Genomic DNA, 19,196 nt, shown 5'->3' on the forward strand with positions numbered 1-19,196 from the left:
TCAGTAATGCAGGAAATTTACTCTCCCCTGAAATCTGAACAATACATCCACCGTAGTCTGGCAACATTTAGCTTCAGGGCGCTATGATCACATTAACTAGAAAAACAACACACGTGTATCTTCAGTTGACATACTTGCATAGCTGTCATGGCGGCTTGGCCTCCTTGGAGGTCCCAGGATATTTGAGAAGACCCTCCTCTTCTTTTCATCCCCTTCCTTATCTTTCTTCATACTTTGCTGCAGTTGAAAAGGAACCAAAGGAATCATTGTTGTCAAAAGAGTCTTCTCATGGAACCATTTAAAACATGGGTGTCCAACTTTTTGGCTTGCCTAGGCCACACTGAGTGAAAAGGAATTGTCTTGGGCCACATATAAGGAAAATATAATTAATGTGCATTATCGCTAAAACTCACATAATAATGTTAAAAATCGGTCGCATCGCTAGCTGTCCAAGCTGCATGCGGCCTTTGGGCCAGGGGTTGGACATTGCTTGATATAAAAGGAAAGTTTTAGTTATTCTGCAATTCAGATTTATCAAATGATCTTACACCTTCAAGGCGGAATAAATTGTGGTATAAATAACAAGAGACCGACTCAAGTAGCCTGCTTAGGGCATTTAGTGCTCAAAGCGGAAAACTGCAGAGTTCCAATGAAAGGGAACAATCCACTGAAATTCCCTTAGCAGGCCCTATTAAAAGGGAGCTGCTGTACAATTTCAAAACTGACACTTTCCACTCTTTTGCAACAGCTTGTAAGGAATTCAGTTTGTGGTACAAGACCTAGTACGCTTTCAGTCCATGCAATAAAGATGGGTATAATGCTTAATTCTGATTCTCTACTGGTATGGCTAATTAAAGTGACTGTACATAGGATATAGTCTACTTTGTCCCCAACATCACAGACAAAGAGACTCCATTTTCTACTAGATACATTTTTTTCTTCTACTGAAGGGAAAAGGCTTTTGCAAACAGGCTCAAAGTGTCAGAGACACATGGTATCACTTAACATCACAGTTGTGCTTTGTTAACATTATGTTATTGAAATTGTTATATATCAATTTGCCAAATTGGCACCTGGACACAGTGGTGACATTCAAAAATTTCTCCTGCCGACTGACTGACTCACACACAATGCAAAAGCAGCTGGACTTCACACACACACACACAAAATTCCAACAATTGCATGGCACAGCTGATTGTTGCACAGCTGATCGTCAGAATCTTTTTTAAAACTTTTTTTTAGCATTTTGCCTGAACCTGTAGGTAAAAAATGCTTTAAAAAAGTTTTTAAAAAGTTCCAACGATCAGCTGTGCAACAATCAGCAATTGCGGGAACTTTTTAAAGCATTTTTTAAACTACCGGTTCATGTGAACCGGCCCAAATTGGTAGCATTTCACCCCTGCCTGGACAGAAATTCTGATTTTTCAAAAATATCCATTTTACTTTTATCTTTGGCAGGAATCCAATCCGTCCCCGTTTTTGGTCTAGGTTCCGGGGCTCTTTAACACGTACACCAAGGTGCTTCATGTAGGTAAGAACAACATATTGTATAGCTGAACTGTAGATGAGACCAAACAGAAGAACAGGAAAACAACATCAAGTTACTTCAATGAAGGGATGGCAAATGAGCTTTTCTCTTTTCTAATATATTTTTCTGACACTGAGAGCAATTTATATTGTTATGACCCCTAGGAAGATGTGAAGAGCTACCTATAGATGATTATGCCGCCAACATTTCTATTATTAGTGAAATAATCAACACCATTATTATCCTGAAATTGTTGATTTAAGTGGGAAATAATAATAATAATAATAATAATAATAATAATAATAATAATAATAATAATAATAGTAATAATAGTAATAATAGTAATAATAGTAATAATAGTAATAATAATAATACCGTATCAACCATTAGCACCAGTCACTGGTATTTGTAATGCATTTTTGATTGTTCAGTTGGCTGAGTTTCATGTTTAATGAATAAAGTATATAATAATATTAATAATAATTGAAAGAAAAGTTATGTGCTTGAAAAAGTACTGAACTGCAACTTCATTGAATACTAGCAATTATAATACTCATAAAACCAAACTACAGGGAGGCATGTAGTTTTAAATTCAGTCACTGCCATTTCTCTTAAAGTAGGATGTGGGATAAAATAAGTGTGAAAGATCCCTTGTCTGTTACTATATAAACCCTGGTCCTGTAGGATTGATTTGTATTAGTTTAAAGACAGTAAGAGTAAGAGAGAAGAATATACAGAAATAACCGTAATTTGCCTAAACAGCCAACAGAGGACTCCACCAGTTCAGCACATATAAACCAGAATGGAAAGATTTAGGGTGATTATAACTAGGGTTTAATTACCTCTTATCCTCTTCTACAGGCTGAGATGACATCCTGCAGAAGAAGTAGGCAAAAATTAATTTAAAAAATGACAGTTTCAATGTTCGATATTCACTTTCATGTAGACTGGCAAAGACTGGCTTGTCCTTTAACCCAAACTGTTATACTACTATAGCAATATGGCCAGGGGGTTAAATAATAAATGGAACAACTATCAGATGTAGAGTGCATAAAAACTCTACATTCTGTTGTTGAAAGTTGTCAACAAAAAGTCTCAGATCATGAAAAAGGAACCAAGATTGGATCTAAAGTGTATCTTGCACGTGAATGTAACTACAAGAGCTAGCTGTAATTATTAACAGGCATACCTCTAATCTTATAGTTGGTCAAGCTCTTTTTTCCTTTGCAAAACATAGGCTCTGCTTTGCGACAATTCATCAACAGAAATAATTTAAAATTCTGGGCCCCAGCTCCATCTTTAAGAGCTGGACCAACAGCTACAACAGAACACAATGATCTGAACGCAGCATCTATCTATAAAATTCATCACTGGGGAAAGATGCTGTAATTTCCTTTCTCACCAAGGTCCCTCCTCTGTACGGGGCAGGTAAAAGGTTGTGTCTGCCTCAGGCATACTTACAGCACGTCTTCAATTTTAGTCAGGATCTGCTCTGCACATGCTCTCTCCTTCTCTAAGGTCACCCGGTCCCGGACACGTTCTACATCCAGCCTGGTCAGTTCTCCTTCTGCCAGCGTGAGGCCCATGCTGCGTTTCTGTCTAAAGGCACAGAATAAAGAGCGAGAAACCCTTGTGGGCACAAGAAGGGAAGCAATGGGGGGGGGGCACCTTCAGGACTGTAGGCAAGTGGGCCACCGATGCAGCAGGCTTTTCTTAAATATGCCTTTGGTATCTCAGTGAATCCAATCAGTTAAAAAGAACACATTATGCATTATCTTAGGTGAAAAGAAGACAGGCAGTCCTCACTTAACAACTGTTTGGTAATTTATGGTGGCGTTGAAAAACCAGTAGTTACGACCAGTTCTCAAAGTAACAGCCACTGTAGCACCCCTATAGTCACATAATTTGAATTTGGGTGCTTGGGAGCCTGACCACTGCAGCATGTAATTTCCAAAAAAACCCAAATCCTCAAAATGGATACTTTGCGGGAAGCATTCGCGAAAACACCACAAATAAACAATAACTAAACTTCAAAGTTTGCACAAACTTCAACCAATAAACAACATGTACCTAAAATCTTCAAGGTGCTTTTGTACTTCAAGAGACACTTTTTCTTGCATAGCTTGAATACAGTGCCGGTGCAATTCTTCAGGAATTAATTCCAGCCTTCTCTTTTCTGCAGATAAAGGGGGAAATCCATTTTATTTAGAACCAAGTATTTAGCTGACTTTTTTTTTTTTTTTTTTGCTTTACTTCTGCAGCTCAAATACAATTTTTCCTGCCTCCCAAGTTACACCTGCTGATATCAAAAAATGCTACATGGATACAAAATTCATTGGAATTTCTCAAAAAGCATTACATGTCCAAGTTCTAAAACAATCTTATCTAGATTATTTTCAATAAACTTACCTAAATCACTTGCAATTTCATCTGGAACTGGGACTTTCAGGTTCTGCAAAAATGAAAAGTTAAAACGTCAGGAAAATTCTTACTTTGACTAATTCTGAGAATTAATATTCTTCTAACTCCTGATTTTCACTGAGTGTATGTACATCATTCCAAGATCCAAGATCCAAACATAGTAACACACATAGAAGCTTTTCCAATAAAGGTAGTCCTTGACTTACATCCACAACTGAGCCCAAAATTTCCGTTCCAGGCAAGGCAGTTCTTAAGCGAGTTGTCCCATTTAATGACCTTTTTTTATCACAGTTTTTAAGCGAATCACTGGGGCTGTTTAGTGAATAATGTGATCATTAAGCAAATTGGGTTTGCTACACTGACTTTGTCTCCTAGAAACCAGCTGGGACGGTTACAAATGATGATCACATGACCCCAGGACAGTGCAACTGTCATAAATGCATGCCAGTTGCTTGTGGACATGGGGATGCTACAACAGTCATAAGTGTGAAAACAGGTCATAAGTCACTTTTTTCCGGTACTGTGGTAACTTCAAAGGTCATTAAATGAATTTGGTTAAAGTCAAGGATTACCGGTATTCATTTCCCTCGATGTAAAATCAAAATGTAATCTACTTTCAAAACATGAGTGATTTGGTCAAAAAAAAAAGAGTTACAAAGCACTGCGGATGATCTAATTTCAAAGGCTCCAAACCCATCAAAACAAGGAACAGAAGATTAAAACAAGACTGTGCATTCTCTAGCTTTTCTGTATGTGTTTGGAACTTACTGCAGCTCGATCCAGAAAAAATTGATTAAATTCAGCAAACACTCGGCGAGTCTCTTTGGAATTTGTTTGTTTGTACAGGTCTGCAAACAGGTAACAGAGCTACATGAACAGAAAATGAGAGTATAGTAAATGATAAAAATTGAGAGGAAACGTAATCCTACCTACAAATGCTTCTTTCAGGTTTTAAAGAGAGTTTTCACAGGGATGAATTCTTCTCAAAGGGTAGAAAATTATTTCCCTCGGGCGTTCACTTCTGTGACCAAGCTTTTGCAACATTTACAGTATCAGAACAAAACAGCATTTCCCCCCAATCAAATTAATATCAGCCTTCCTCAAACTGGTATCCTCCACATCTGTTGAATTGCCTGACAGATTGTAGGGGGCTGAGGTGTAATTGGAATTGGTTCAACACAACTGGGAGGTGACAAATGGGGAGAGATATATTTAGGCTGAATGGGAATTCAGAACCCATCTGATCTATAACACAGAAATGAGTTGTAAACCGGCATCTTACCAAAGAAGCAGGGTCAAACTGGGAGATGACATGATGCAAAAAGACAGCCAGGTGAGCGGGACGTGATTTCAGTAGCTCTATATTGTGGAAACAGCTACACTGCCCGTTGATCTGTAGAGACAGCATGGACACTTTCAGAATGAGAACTCCAAGCACTCATATTTCTTCCATCATAAACTCCACATAAAACCCCCATCCTAATGTGTATCATTAATATTTTAAAATTACAAACCCCTTTCTCTGAGACTCCCTTATGAATCTCCAGAGAACCAAAGGCATATGTAATGAGAAAGAAGTTCTTAGATGCTGCCACCAAAATTCAAACCAGATAAGACAGTTTAGGTACTAAATTGTCTAAGGTAAGGTACTTTATATTGATAAATCTTATAATTATATACTTATACTTTGTAATCAGTGTAAAGTACTAAGATTACAAATAAGTATACAAAACCAATTTCACAAACCCTTTAGGAAATGGAAGTTATTACTGGAAAATAGCAGTGTATCTTTCAACAAACATCAACAGAATTCCCTTAAAATGAATCCTCTATCCAAATTTTGGGGTGGGATGGCGATGGTGGTAGTAAGGTCAGATAAATTAAGCTGAAGAAAGTAATCACATGACAGCTTTGCAGTTGTGGTTGGCAGGCTATGATCCTACCTGTTCTTGTTCACCATCAAAGTCATCGTCTTCTGCTCCTATGATTGGAGGTGCCACACGAGAGGAAGGGCTTCCAAGGCTGGATGGAGAATCCTGGCATTGTCAGAGAAAAGAAATTACTGTTGTTTCTATTTCAGTGTGTGTGAATATGACAAGGGCATTTCCCCCTTGCTGTTCTATACACAAGAAGAAAGGTTTTTTTTTAGAAATCTTAGGGGAAAAAAATTTTTTTGTGGATATGCAACATACTTTTTGGTTCCAGTACACTGTACATAGTGTGAGCACCTATATAAAATAATCCGATCAAATAAAAATGAAGCCTTCTATCAAAAGTGCTATTGTTCATTAAACCAAATGACGCAACCAGCGGCTGAAAGTGAAGATAGCTTTTGTTAAACAGCTGCACAGCCTGTCCTTAAACCAAATATTTGAGCCACTACAGAAGCTGGTACTTTCACTGAAGTACTGTTATATGGAGGAGTGTAGAGTGCAGAATGGGGAAAAAAAGGCAGTGTGAAATTTGAAGGCGGGAGGAGGCAAAGAAAACACTGGGGGCCTACATCCTCTCCAGCTGGATTGCTCCCTCCCTACCATGGAGCGAGTAACCCAAACTGCCCTGTAAGGAAGAAACAAAGTCAGATGTCAGGTCCCGTTTTAATGGAGCTGGCTGCTTTGTTGTGTTTGCAGTGTGTGATTCTTGCTGAATCTGTTATACGCTTATAAACGTTGTCATCTGATTTTGAGGACTTTGGAAAACAGGATACACATCTGCTAAGTAAATTAAAAACTGGTATGTGGAACACCGCCATGCCAGTCCAGTAATAAACCCTCCCCAACAAAATATAGAACCATGGGAAAAACAAAGTTTCTTTACTTAAGGAAAATGGGCGTTGGTTCTTACCTAATACGCCCATTTTCTGGTAGAGTAGAGACAGCAGCCAGACTGGGCATGCTCCGTCCGTTAACCAATCGGACTGAGTCTACACTTATGATGTCATCGGGCCCTTGTGGCTCCTCCCGTTTCAGATGAAGGAAAACGGTACACTCAAGTGAGAATTGTGAGCAAAAAGTGAAAGTCCATAGTCACTGTATCTCTCTCCTCCGCACAAGGAATTCCCTCGCGTGACCCATACCAGGGCGGGGCTGGCTGCTGTCTCTACTCTACCAGAAAATGAGTGTATCAGGTAAGAACCAACGCCCATTTTCCTGTTATCGTAGAGACAGCAGCCAGACTGGGACGTACCAAAGACTGGGCTGTCCACTAGGGTGGGAAATTGTAAAAGGGCACAAGCACTTGTTGTAGCACCCTAAGCCCAAAAGCCACGTCAGCCGATGCGTACTTGTCCAACATGTAATGCCGTATGAAGACTGTGGGTGACGCCCAGGTGGCCGCCCGGCAGACTTCTTCCAAGGTGGCTTGAGTGGACCAAACTGCAGATGTCGCAGCGCTATGTGGAGAGTGAGCTGTAATGTTTGCAGGGACCTGTATGGATTGAAGTTCATCACAGTTTAATACAGGCTCTTATCCAGCGCCCCAGACTAGACGATGAAGCCTTGGTACCCAAGGAGGCCTGGCGAAAGGAGATGAAGAGAGCTTCCGAGTGGCAAAACGAGGCGGTGCGGTCGATGTAGATCTTGAGGGCGCGACGTATGTCAAGAGTGTGCCACTTGCGCTTCCTCTCGTGACGGGGAGACGGACAGAAATCAGGAAAGGTCAACTCCTGACTTCAGTGGAAACAGCTATTGACCTTCGGTATCGAAGACAAGGACTCCGAAGAAGACAATTCCCCTTCTGAATAGGCCGGGGGGGGGGGAGAGGGGGCATCAGGACCCATGGGGGGGCAAGACAGGTGGAGCTGGGGACGGGAGGAAGGGAGGGAGAGAGGGAGGGCTGGGCAGTTAGAATATGTTGTTGTTTTTGGGAAATTCTTTCCCAAGGGCCTTCTGCCTGCGCTCTTCTGACCCGGTAGTCGCTGTAGAGACCTTGGGGTTTACTCAAGGAAGGGGCCTCTTTGGCTTGCCTCTTCCTGCTGCTCTTTGCCCCTGATGACCCTATGTCCTCTAATCCTGCATTCGTATCCATAGTTGGATCAGCCATTTTCCCAAACATGAATCAAAACCCCAATAAGACAGGCAACGGTCTCACCGGTTTGCTGGCCAGGCGCTCCTGATCCAGTCCACCTGGGGTGATCCCGCGTTGCTGGGCACTCCAAACGGCTGCTGTAGAGTTCGCGCCTTTTTTAAAGCATCCAAAATGGGTGACTTTTTTTCTCTGAGGCTTTTCCGAGCCTCAAAATGGTCACCGCTATTTTCACGGGTTTTTCCAACCTACAAAATGGCCGCCAATACTAAGTGTGGCCAGGCGATTTGCAGAATGGCCACCATACTCGCCTGGAACCGCTGTGCGCAAAACGGCCGGTCGCACATCCCTCCAAGTGCCCAGAATCAAGGAGCGCCATGGGGAAACAGCCGTGGAGCCGTAGCTCGTGAGCTGGCCAATCTGATTGCAAGGCAGGCTTTTGGAGCGAACTCGTGGCTGCAGGCAATCAGACGGCTGAGGAGAGGCAGCCAGAGATCAGTTTCGAATTTCCCTCCAATTTGTAGAATAAACCAATTTAAAGGAACAACAATTTTTTTTGGAAAAATTCACCATTAAAGATATAATTAAATAATTTGGAGGAGAGATCAATTCTCACAGCTAGCCCAGATTGGACTGAGTCTGAAACTGGGGAGGAGCCACAAGGGCCCGATGACATCACAAGTGTAGACTCAGTCCGATTGGTTAATGGACGGAGCATACTCAGTCTGGCTGCTGTCTCTACGATAACAGGAAAACGGGTATTCTGTCACTTGATTTGGTGGATAGACGTGGTGGATTTTTAGAAGGTGAAAACTTGAGCTAAAATGCCTGTTCCATGAATGTTTTCAGTACAGAGTTCCATGGCGTCTTTTATTACAACTGATGCTTCTTGACATAATACTGTGAGGTCACTCTCTGCATGTCTTTGAAGCCTTCAGAATTGATGGTTCTCTTTCCTCAGGAGAAAGACATACATTCGCTTCCTTAATGTCAAGGCAGAACTAGTCAAGCATGGCTACTGCCTTCGCCTCTTCAGGTCAAGGGCACTCCAGAGAAAATAAACTAGAACAGGGGTGTCCACCCTTGGCAACTTTTAAGACTTGTGGACTTCAATTCCCAGAATACCACAGCCAGCTGTGCTTCAAAGGTTGGACATCCCTGTATTAGAGCCTGCAAACTTTGTGTATTGTTATAAAAACGCCTGCCTACAAAGTTAGGAACTCAAACCACAGATATAATGAAACAGTTGCTTGTTAAGTGTACATACAGACTAAGAGCATTATTCTATCTCTTTCATACAAGTAAAAAATTAACAGACTGGGAGACCTTACGTAGGGTAAGAGGCAGACATCTTTCCCAGATTTGCCACCAGGGACAGAAGTGCTGGAAACAGAACCTGAAAATGCCTGCAGATAAGCAAATGTCACGGAGCCATTCTCCATAAACTGTAATGAGAAAGTTGCTCTGCCAACTACAAAATCTTAACAGACGGAAGTATCCAAACAAGAAACAAGCGATGTGGATTTCTAAATCTCTTGTGTAGTTTCAATTTATAACAACCTAATTAAAAGTTGAGCATGCACCTACAGGTCAAAAATCAAGTGGCAAGTCAAGAAGAGAAAGAGAAAGAAAGAACACAAAGTTTATAGTTAGTGCAGAAATTTATAGCCGAATATTCATGGTACTCTTACTGTTTCGTGAGTCTCAGTCTTCTCTGGGCTGTCATCCAGATAGCTCTGCTCTCTCAAGACACTGCGAGGACTCTGAGGAGAAGAAGAAGTGAAAGAACGCTCCACTCAGTATTTATTATGTTAAAAAGCAGGACCGAACAAAAGATCCTATCAGGTCCAGCAGCTATAATTTAAAGAGGATGTAGGAGACTAATTTAAAAAACACAGATTTGGGGTACATATTGTTAGATGCCTTCATTTAACTTTGCTTTTGCATGTTCCACTGTATACATGCCAAATGTTGATAATTCTAATTTCAATGTCTTCTCTGGTTGTTTTTAATTCTGTAGGAGGCATTAAAACATAGCACATTCTAATAATAATCCAGTTCCTTTTGAAAAACTATCTCAAATCAGACTCCGTAAGGCTCAATGTTTCTTTAAGGGAATAAAAATAACAAGTTTCCAAAACCAGCTCACAAAATACCAGGAATTGTATTTTCTTTTGCCACAGTGGATTCAAGATCTCCAGTCATTTTCTGCCAGATGAATGTTGTCCAATTTGACGCTATTAGTAAGTACCACAATACCGATTTTAATCTTCACAGTGGCAATAAACAGTTTTGGTTCACAAGAATTATTACCCTACAACAGAACCACTGCAATTCATTGGTGGGGCCAGTTGAAAGACCACACTAAGTTAGCCAGTCAATTGTAATGACAGGAAGCACACACACACACAAAGAGCAGGAATTTAACCAATGTGAGCTTATGTCATGCTCATTCCACAGTTCATATTTTGGAGAGGTCATAAGTTCTTGTGCCTCAAAGCTTCAGAGAACTAACACAGGATTTCACTTGTGCACAGAGTCTGCCACACTTTAGTCTTGTCAGTTACCTCCAAATTTGCAGGACCGGGTCAACAGCTTTTGACCCATCCCCTGAACCCAGGTCAAATGTTTACCTCACTCCAACCAGAAGGAATGTCCAAAGATAGGAAAATATGCCAGATTCGTTTATTCAGATCCTTTTATGAAGTTACAATTTTCAAAGGTTTTCTAGAAATATTAACCAGTGCATTACAAAAATCCCTTGATAAAAGATGAATGGGACAAAGCAAAACTCAATTTTCAATCCACCAAAAACGCTTTCTCACAAAGACTGCATAAATCCGGGTTTTTCTGAACTACTTCTAGCTATGTTGGCTACTAATAATTAACTCTGGAGATACACAGTTGCCAAATGTTTTTTTTAAAATGTAACAACTGAGGAGGAGAAGGAGGGTGAGGAGAATAAAATGTCACAAATATAGGGTTGCTGTTGTGAGGACAAACAGGAAATTCCAGCTCAATCAGGAAGCTGTTTTGCTACCTGTAAACATTTCTACCTTCTTACTGTCAGGGCAGAGAATGTAACAAAATAAATAAACATAACAGCATTCCGCATACACAGATAATCCCAAACCAGTTGTTTAGCACTTGTTCCAACAAAAAAAGTAACCTACAACTGGTCTTCACACTTAACAATTGTTACAATATTCCCATATCACGTGATCAAAATTTGGATGCTCGGCAGCCAGCATGTATTTGCAATGACTAGAGCAGACCAGGGTCACGTTACTGCCATTTGTGATCTTCCTAGCTGGCTTCTGACGAGCCGTCAATAAGGGAACCTGGGATTCATTTAATGACTGCAGGATTCCCCTAACTGCAATTATCTACTTAATAACCATGACAAAGAAGGTTGTAAAACTAAGTGTGACTCATTTAATAACAGCCTTGTTTAGCAATGGGAACTCTGGTCCCAATTGTGATGTTAAGTGGAGGATTACCTGTGCTAGAATCTCTCTCCTTTTGGCTGAGGAGACACAGAGCTTTGCCACATCTCACTAATAAAACAGCATTTTTCTTCCCCAGTCAAGAGCTCACCTCTGCTGTGTCATTCACCTGGGAGCCATCACCAAAATGACAATCTCCTTTGTTTGGCCCATCCCCCCTCTCAGCTTCCACCTCGGTGATCTGCAAAGATTCGGATATAGATTTGGAAGACAAAACTACATCCTAAAAAAGGACAAAAAGGAGGTTAAGAAACAACAGACACCTTAATAAAACATTGAAGCAGGCCGCTGCAGATGACCGTGTAAGGTATTTGGCAAGGTCACACGCTTAGAGAATAATTTAATTATTTGTAAACAAGCAAGCAAAACAAATAATACCCCCTCAGCATCTTCATAATTTAAAGGGATGCACCAAAAAATAAAAGCGGAGACATCCTTGGCTGCAACTATAGCATAAATGCCCTGAAACCACTCTCTCTTAGCAAAGTAACAAGTGTATAATTTCTTATCGCAAGGCTTTAATTTCTGCATATAATGCTCTCCATATCAAAACCAGTTTCTATGAGCTAAATTAGAAGTCAGTGCTGGCATTCGTTTGTGCATCCTTTGATTTGCTATCCCTGGAAGACGAAATGGGCTTGTGCAAATTGCTTGCAAGGCGTGGATGGGAACAGCTCGCCTTCACCCAGCATTCCCAGCTAAGGCAGCTCAGATCCAGACCATAAAAGCTTCCCGAGTCCTCTTACCTGAGCCGAGCCTGTTGCTTTGGACAACTGCTCCTGCAGTTGAGGAATGTGCTTCTTGGCTTCCTGGATCTCTTTGAGCAGCCGGGGAGCCGGAGCGCGGTTGTAGTCTTCCTGCAGGAACTGAAAGGGTTCGAGGATAAGAGGAATCGCCTCTCATCATGGTTCCCTGGTTCATGGTTACTGGCCCAAGCAAGGAAGTCCTAGGAAAGCCCTATTGGCTTTCACACAATGCCCGGGCCATTGTATGAAATTAGAACTCAGCCTCCCAAGGAGTACTGATGAGAAGTTACCACTTATTCCTCTAAAGGCAGGTTGAATCCAAGACTGGGTGGGAGACAGGTTTCCAAATGGGGGTGATTACAACTATGTTAGGTCGTCCCCCCCCCTTCCCCCAATCTTGGCTTAAAGGGAACAGCCATTCTATTGATTTGAAGAAGGGATTTCACAAAGTCATTCCACCTCCCAAGCTTTTCTGGTTTCTTACCAGCAGCACTTTCTATTTTGCTAACAGAACGCAGAATATTATGTTAGGTTAAATGGCCACCCCCGACTTTTTCATAAATTTCCTTTTTGGTACCTGCAGTCGTTCCTGTTCTTTCTGTAGCATCTTCCTCAGAATCTCTACTTTCTGGTTGTGAACAATGTTATTTTCCTCCTAAAAAGAAAAGATGGCCAGTTCTCATTTACAAGCACAGTCTGCCTCAACTCGAACAGATTTCCCACAACATACAAGTCTAACAACCTTATTAAGCACAACCACGACAAACCTTAACTAAGTTTTAATTAGATTCAACTATTATTTCTATTTCATTCCCATTTCAATGTTCCTCTCTCTGCTACTGCAACAGAAAATCATGAACGTGTGTGTGTGTGTGTGTGTGTGTGTGTGTGTGTGTGTGTGTGTGTGTATGGATGTTTATCTGTCTATCCAGAGCAGCAGATCAGATCGATTGCAAATACCCTCTCTAGTGCTATCTTAGTTCCATCTTCTCCTCACACTTTTCACATAAATGATTCTGCTGTGATACATAAAATAGTCAACCGTGTGATGAGTTCCGGAATGGGTATCTTAATCACAAGCAAAGTAGGACAAAGAACTTTTTCCAGCCATATAGTCTAATCAAAATCAATGAATACCTTACCCCCATCAGCACCGGACTGGTAATTCTCTCGGTGTTCCCATAGGATCCAGGGGAGTGAGGTGATGCCATGATGGGAGACATATGCCCAAAGGCAGCTGCTGAGTCCACCTCAGAATCAGCCAGTGGAATCTGGGGCGACCCAGGTGGCCGCCCCTGCACAGTGAGCGCTACATAGGAACCCGCTGCAGACAGAAGATGAAATGCCATTATTTGGGAGACGAGGGACAAGGAAGACTGGAATTATACTTCCTGTTTGCTTCAAAATAAAAGGTTCACGGAAGGGCTACTATGGCTTGACGTCAAGGGCAAACATACAATTTCAATTTCAATTTCAATTTATTAGCGCTTATAGACCGCCCCCTCTCCCGAAAGGGACTTGGGGCGGTGTACAGTCCATGTCAAAGAACAAAATTAAAACAATTAAAATTACTACATGGAGAATATATATATACAAATATAAAATGGATAGATGCATAAGAGGAGGATAAAAGATGTGCAGGACTGTATTGCTAATAAATAATTAAAATAAACAGACATTAAGATCCCAATACCCAATAAAATTAAGACTATAGAATAATACCCTTAAAAACCAGTAAAATATAAATGCCAGGAGATAGGCGTTGAAATTATGCCAGGCCAGCCAGTCGAAACAGGTGAGTCTTTAGTTTCTGCCGGAAGGAGCGGAAGTCGGTGGTGGTTCTGATGTCGGGGGGGAGGTCATTCCAGAGGGTTGGGCCCATCACAGAGAAGGCCCTACTCCTTGGCGTCGCCCGCTGGCATTGCCTAGCGGACGGCACCAGGAGAAGCCCCTCTCTGTGAGAGCGAATTGGCCGCTGGGATGTATGTGGGAGAACGCGATCCCGCAGGTAACTGGGCCCTATGCCATGGAGCGCTTTAAAGATGGTGGTCAAAACCTTGAAACGCACCCGAAAGACCACAGGCAGCCAGTGCAGCTCACGCAGGAGCGGTGTCACATGGGAGTACCTGGTACTCCCCATGACCGCCCACGCGGCTGCGTTCTGGACTAGCTGCAGTCTTCGGGCGCGTCCCAAGGGAAGCCCCATGTAGAGAGCGTTACAGTAGTCCAGGCGAGACGTCACCAGTGCATGAGTGACCGTGCGTAGGGCATCCCGGTCCAGGAGGGGGCGCAATTGGCGCACCAGGCGAACCTGGTGGAACGCCCCCCTTGCCACGGCTGCCACATGATCATCCATTGACAGCCGGGCATCTAGGAGGACGCCCAAATTGCGCGCCCGTTCCACAGGGGGCAGCTGCTCGCCCCCTATGGTCAGCGTTGGAATTAGCTGACTGAACCGAGGTGCCAGTAGCCACAGCCACTCAGTCTTGGAGGGGTTGAGTTTGAGTCTGTTGTCCCCCATCCAGACCCCGACGGCTTCCAAACACCGGGACATCACTTCGACAGCCTCACTGGGGCAAGTTCTTCCTCCACAAGGAAGCAAAATTGTATAGGTATTTGAGAAAAGGCAAATAGTTGTTTTGCATAGGTGGATTAATTCAGTACAATCAATGGGATGTGTCAGTGATCCAATCTGCCTGCCTGATCATAAATTCAAGTACATCAAATTTATCCAGCTCGTTTATAGTCCTCAGTTTCTTTAAGAGAAACTGAGGAAGAAGGATGCTAACACTTCTTTAGGGAAGTAGAATGGAGAAGGCGGGAACAATGAATCAGAACAGCGTCATAACAGCAAAGCCCTAATATGGACTCAGTAAAGACAGGCAACTGGATCAATTGCAGATGATCGACACAACAAAAATAGTGGGATGACACAGTAGAAAAGTGGAAGACAACTGTCAATCAAAATACATTCAACAGGCTTGAGGGTTTCTTGAAAATGTTTTTTCAAAGCTCCACTCTTAGTTTTTCAAATATGGGATATTTTTCAATACTATTGTTAAATCAAATTCTTGGAAATATCATGAGTTTGACTTTCATCATCTCTTGCTGAAATCTCTTAAAAGAATATGTAGAGTTTAACGTAGCCTAGTTTAACATAAAGCAGCTTGAAAAGCATTTACTTACACTTTATCAGCTTAACCACCTCCAAATGGTTGGAATGTGTTACCAGAGTTCCATTCACCTACCGAAAGATAACAAATGAGCTTATTTTGATTTTCAGCTTGGGTTAAGACGACCAAATTCCTAATCTACAGAGCTAAACTGATTTAACGTCCACCATGCTCTTTATTAGGAAATCTGTCCCAATATCATGGCGAACAAAAGTATCATCCATGACTCAGCCACCTCTTTTAAAAAACAAAATCAGCATACAGAGCCTATATTTGTAAAACAGAAAAAGACTGCATTTTTTTATGGGCACAGTACCCTGCAGCCAAATTTTAGGGATTCGGAGGGCTAATTAAGAAAAAAAATCAACTGCACAGTTAGAAGCAGGAATTCTGGCTTTGCTTCCACCTATACGTCATTCAGGTTTAAGGCCTAGAGCCGTGATGGCAAACCTATGGCAAGTGGCACACAGAGCCATCTCTCCGGGCACGTCAGCCATTGCCCATTGGTCTTCCAGGTTTACTTGGTCTTCGTGTGTACGGGAGTGCCGGAAACCGGAAGAGGAGCTCCCTGGTGCGCATGCGCCAGCCATCTAGTCTTCACACACACACGTGCGGGAGAAACCGGAAGACCAGGTGACCGGCGTTCGTGCACATGCCAGAAACCAGAAGTTCAGTTTCCTGCCACATACATGTGTGCTGGGAAACTGCTTTTCCGGTTTCCAGAGCTCCCCCGTGCGTGCACGCCCACTCCCATTTTGGACGAAAAGATTCACCAGCACTGGCCTAGGGCATGAAGTTGGAACCGAGTGCCATTTATATCAGCCTACAAAGCAAAATTATTTTAAAGAGCAGCTGGAAAAAGGCACTGATTGCTCACAGTAAAGCACTAACTTAAGTTCAATGGACTTCAGATGCTCAAATACCTATGCTCAGACTGCCTCTTTTTGTCTCCAATTCAACCCCTTTTTGGTGTAGGCCTGGGTTTTTGTTTTGTTTGAAAAAAAATAATTTGCCACTTAACATTCAGTTTTCATGAACACCCCTCACTGCATCTGTACATCAAAAGAAGGGTTTATTTGTACTGCTAATTCTAAATATAGATAGACAGCCTGCATTTCAAACTATTCCCAAGAGGTTAGGTTTAGCAAAATATATACAGTGATGAAAACTACTGAAGCAATCCTACTTCTCACCTCCTTCCAATTTATTTTTCCAGCACTTAATGATCCTACCTTAATGATTCGGTCACCAGTTTGAACCCCAGCCCGCACGGCTGCTCCATCTAGAGAGAAGAATCAGCTACTTAGAATTCAATACATTATTTCTAGTATTTCCAGTTATGCAAGATATTGTAGAAAAAGAGTCTTGTTAGCAAAAAATTAGAAAGGGTGTGGTAGCATCTTTTCCAACTAGCATGTTTGACTAAAAGGCATAAGCTTTTGGGGAACCAGCTCACAAAAACTCATCCCTTTTAATAAAATGTATTTGTTGGAATATGTTCTGCCAGACTCCTTCCTGTTGTGCAAGGGCCACACTAAACAAAAAATGACTGAAGCATCTTTTTACAGCACATTTATATTTCATGCATTACAGTTGCGTACTGCAAGATTTGTGTGATAGAACTGTAACAGGCACAGTGGTCCTGAATCAGCCTACTTACCTTCCTTGACAGATTGTACAAAGACTGGATTGTCACCACTGACTGTTAACCCAAATCCATTTTCATCCCGCTGAATAATAACACATCGTTGAACTAGACCTGTAGAAGGGGGAGGGGGAATGAAAAGGAGACCTCAGTGTAGGCATCACCGAAAAAGGTGAGAAAAATCACATGCTGGTGAAAGTTTCTCAAAGTCCACCAAATGGAAGAAAACCATACATGGAAGATTTGGATAGGAGGCAGAAGATAGTAAGCCAGTTGCCTTTCAAGTACTGCTAATATGAAATAGAGATAGCAAGGAGAAGTTTGCTTTGTACATTGATCATATTAATAAAGAAGAATATTTGTAAGGGGGGGGGGTGTCTTTGGTGGTCTCTCAGCTTGGTTGTTACCTATGTTACCTGATGTTACCTAGTTTGGGTAGTGAAACGTCTGCAAGAAAAGAACCAAGCTCAGAGAGAACCAAGCCCCCCTCATTGATCATATTCTAAATATCTTTTCAAAATTGTTCTTCAAATCCATAGTTTGGCACAGTGGTTAAAATGCAATATTGCAGATAAACTCTGCCCACTGCCAGGAGTTCAATTCTGATTAGCTCAAAGTTGACTCAGCCTTCCATCCTTCTGATAAAATGAGGACCAGATTTTTGGGGGCAAGATGCTGACATTTATAAAGTGCTCAGAGAATGCTGTAAAGCACTATGGAGCGGAATATACATCTAAATACTATTGCTATTGCATCATCCCATACATATAATATTTCCAAATAAAATGGATTGAAATGTCTTATTCTCAAAAATGATGGAAGATTCACTCAAATGTGCATACATATTTCCACTAGCAGGAAAGTAACCACTAATAAGCTATTTAAATTCTCAAGGAGTGGAAGCTGCTCATGCTTTGAACTCATTATTACAAAGTAAATTACAGCCTTGCACACTTAACTGCAGGAATGATCAGTCAAGTTGCTAATCTATTAAATGCCATGAAGATCCATTTTGTACTCATTCAGATGTTTGCACCTATAATATGTTACCTATATTTCAACAAAACCTTAATTACAAAGGATGCAATCTGTTTCTTTTTTTTCCTCAAAGAGAAGTCAATCATTTCAATCAGATGTGGGCTACACCAATGAAGGAGGATCAGGATTTCTCTGGTGTCCAACTCCAAATACCTTTCTGTGCGTTTATGTTCAGAGACAACTCAGATTCAAAAATTTTAATTATCAAGGATGCATCTCACTAATTGATAGTAAGCTCCTAATTAAGCAATACTTTGATGCGTTTGGGAATCACAAGGACTCAGCACACAGTGATTGATTCCACTCATATTCTCTCTGATTTATGGATACAATTGTGTTGAATCACACTAAGGAGCTGAGGTCCTGAGCTGTTTTTTGTTTTAGTATGACTTTAAAACTGACAATCCAATCATCAAAGTCTAGATTTGTTCCATAGGGCGTTTGTTACCTTGGCAACAAACTACCAAAACAGCTGGCTATTTAATTAATAGCACTTCTTATAAACTGGGCCAGGCCTATCACAGGGTAATATCATTGCATCTTTGTAATGCAGAGATTCTTAAAAGGTATTGCCAATTCCAGATTGAAAATTGTCTATTTCACTGTCTCTTCCCACTGTGTGGAAAAAGATTGTCAAGGTAATAGGCTCTTATTGCCTAGATTCTACTGAGAACAAAAGGATGTTTCTTTTATTAGATATGGTATCCCGATTGTTCACTGTGTAGCTTCTTTTGTCATAACATTAGGCATAAAATAGTTGAAGGCTGCAATAATTGTAAAGGGGATTTCTCTATTTAATGAGGTAAATACTATGCAAACTCAATGAAGATTAACTTCAATGTTTTGTGTCTTGCTCTGGGTAAAACCTGGGTAACAGTCCATTGATACATGGATAATAAAGTAGAATACATACGGATTGATTTTTTTTATTAAAATGTGGCTGTATATTTAGGAAGCTGCCTCATAACTAAGACAAATAATTGACCTGAATAAGAAAGTGGGAGAAAAGTGCAAAAGCATCCAATTGCTCAGATAATTGGCCAATTAACTTTAAATACAAAATTATGTAATACTAGAGCAAAATTAAAGCATTCATCCAAACATCACTGGGTAGAG

General features: G+C 41.3%; 1 protein-coding gene across 5 annotated transcripts in view; it reads right to left on the reverse strand.

The window, feature by feature from the left end:
- The window catches only part of ARHGEF12 (Rho guanine nucleotide exchange factor 12), a 69,627-nt gene that overhangs the window by 21,019 nt on the left and 29,412 nt on the right, over positions 1-19,196 (reverse strand). For all 5 annotated transcript variants that reach the window (XR_014176065.1, XM_081961100.1, XM_081961099.1 and 2 more), the window contains 17 exons: positions 17,058-17,156; positions 16,630-16,679; positions 15,411-15,468; positions 13,367-13,548; positions 12,802-12,879; positions 12,225-12,344; positions 11,570-11,701; positions 9,664-9,735; positions 5,893-5,985; positions 5,232-5,342; positions 4,718-4,816; positions 3,938-3,980; positions 3,599-3,704; positions 2,990-3,127; positions 2,371-2,403; positions 1,444-1,558; positions 135-237 (listed from right to left, as the gene is read on the reverse strand). Coding sequence is in view for 4 of the 5 variants with exons in the window: in XM_081961100.1 (XP_081817226.1) it covers positions 135-237; positions 1,444-1,558; positions 2,371-2,403; positions 2,990-3,127; positions 3,599-3,704; positions 3,938-3,980; positions 4,718-4,816; positions 5,232-5,342; positions 5,893-5,985; positions 9,664-9,735; positions 11,570-11,701; positions 12,225-12,344; positions 12,802-12,879; positions 13,367-13,548; positions 15,411-15,468; positions 16,630-16,679; positions 17,058-17,156 (1,632 nt within the window). In the remaining variant the exon portion in view is untranslated. The remainder of the gene's footprint in view (positions 1-134; positions 238-1,443; positions 1,559-2,370; positions 2,404-2,989; positions 3,128-3,598; positions 3,705-3,937; positions 3,981-4,717; positions 4,817-5,231; positions 5,343-5,892; positions 5,986-9,663; positions 9,736-11,569; positions 11,702-12,224; positions 12,345-12,801; positions 12,880-13,366; positions 13,549-15,410; positions 15,469-16,629; positions 16,680-17,057; positions 17,157-19,196) is intronic.

This window comes from Natrix helvetica, assembly GCF_964273705.1.
Source record: "Natrix helvetica genome assembly, chromosome: 8".
Taxonomy (NCBI): Eukaryota; Metazoa; Chordata; class Lepidosauria; order Squamata; family Natricidae; genus Natrix; species Natrix helvetica.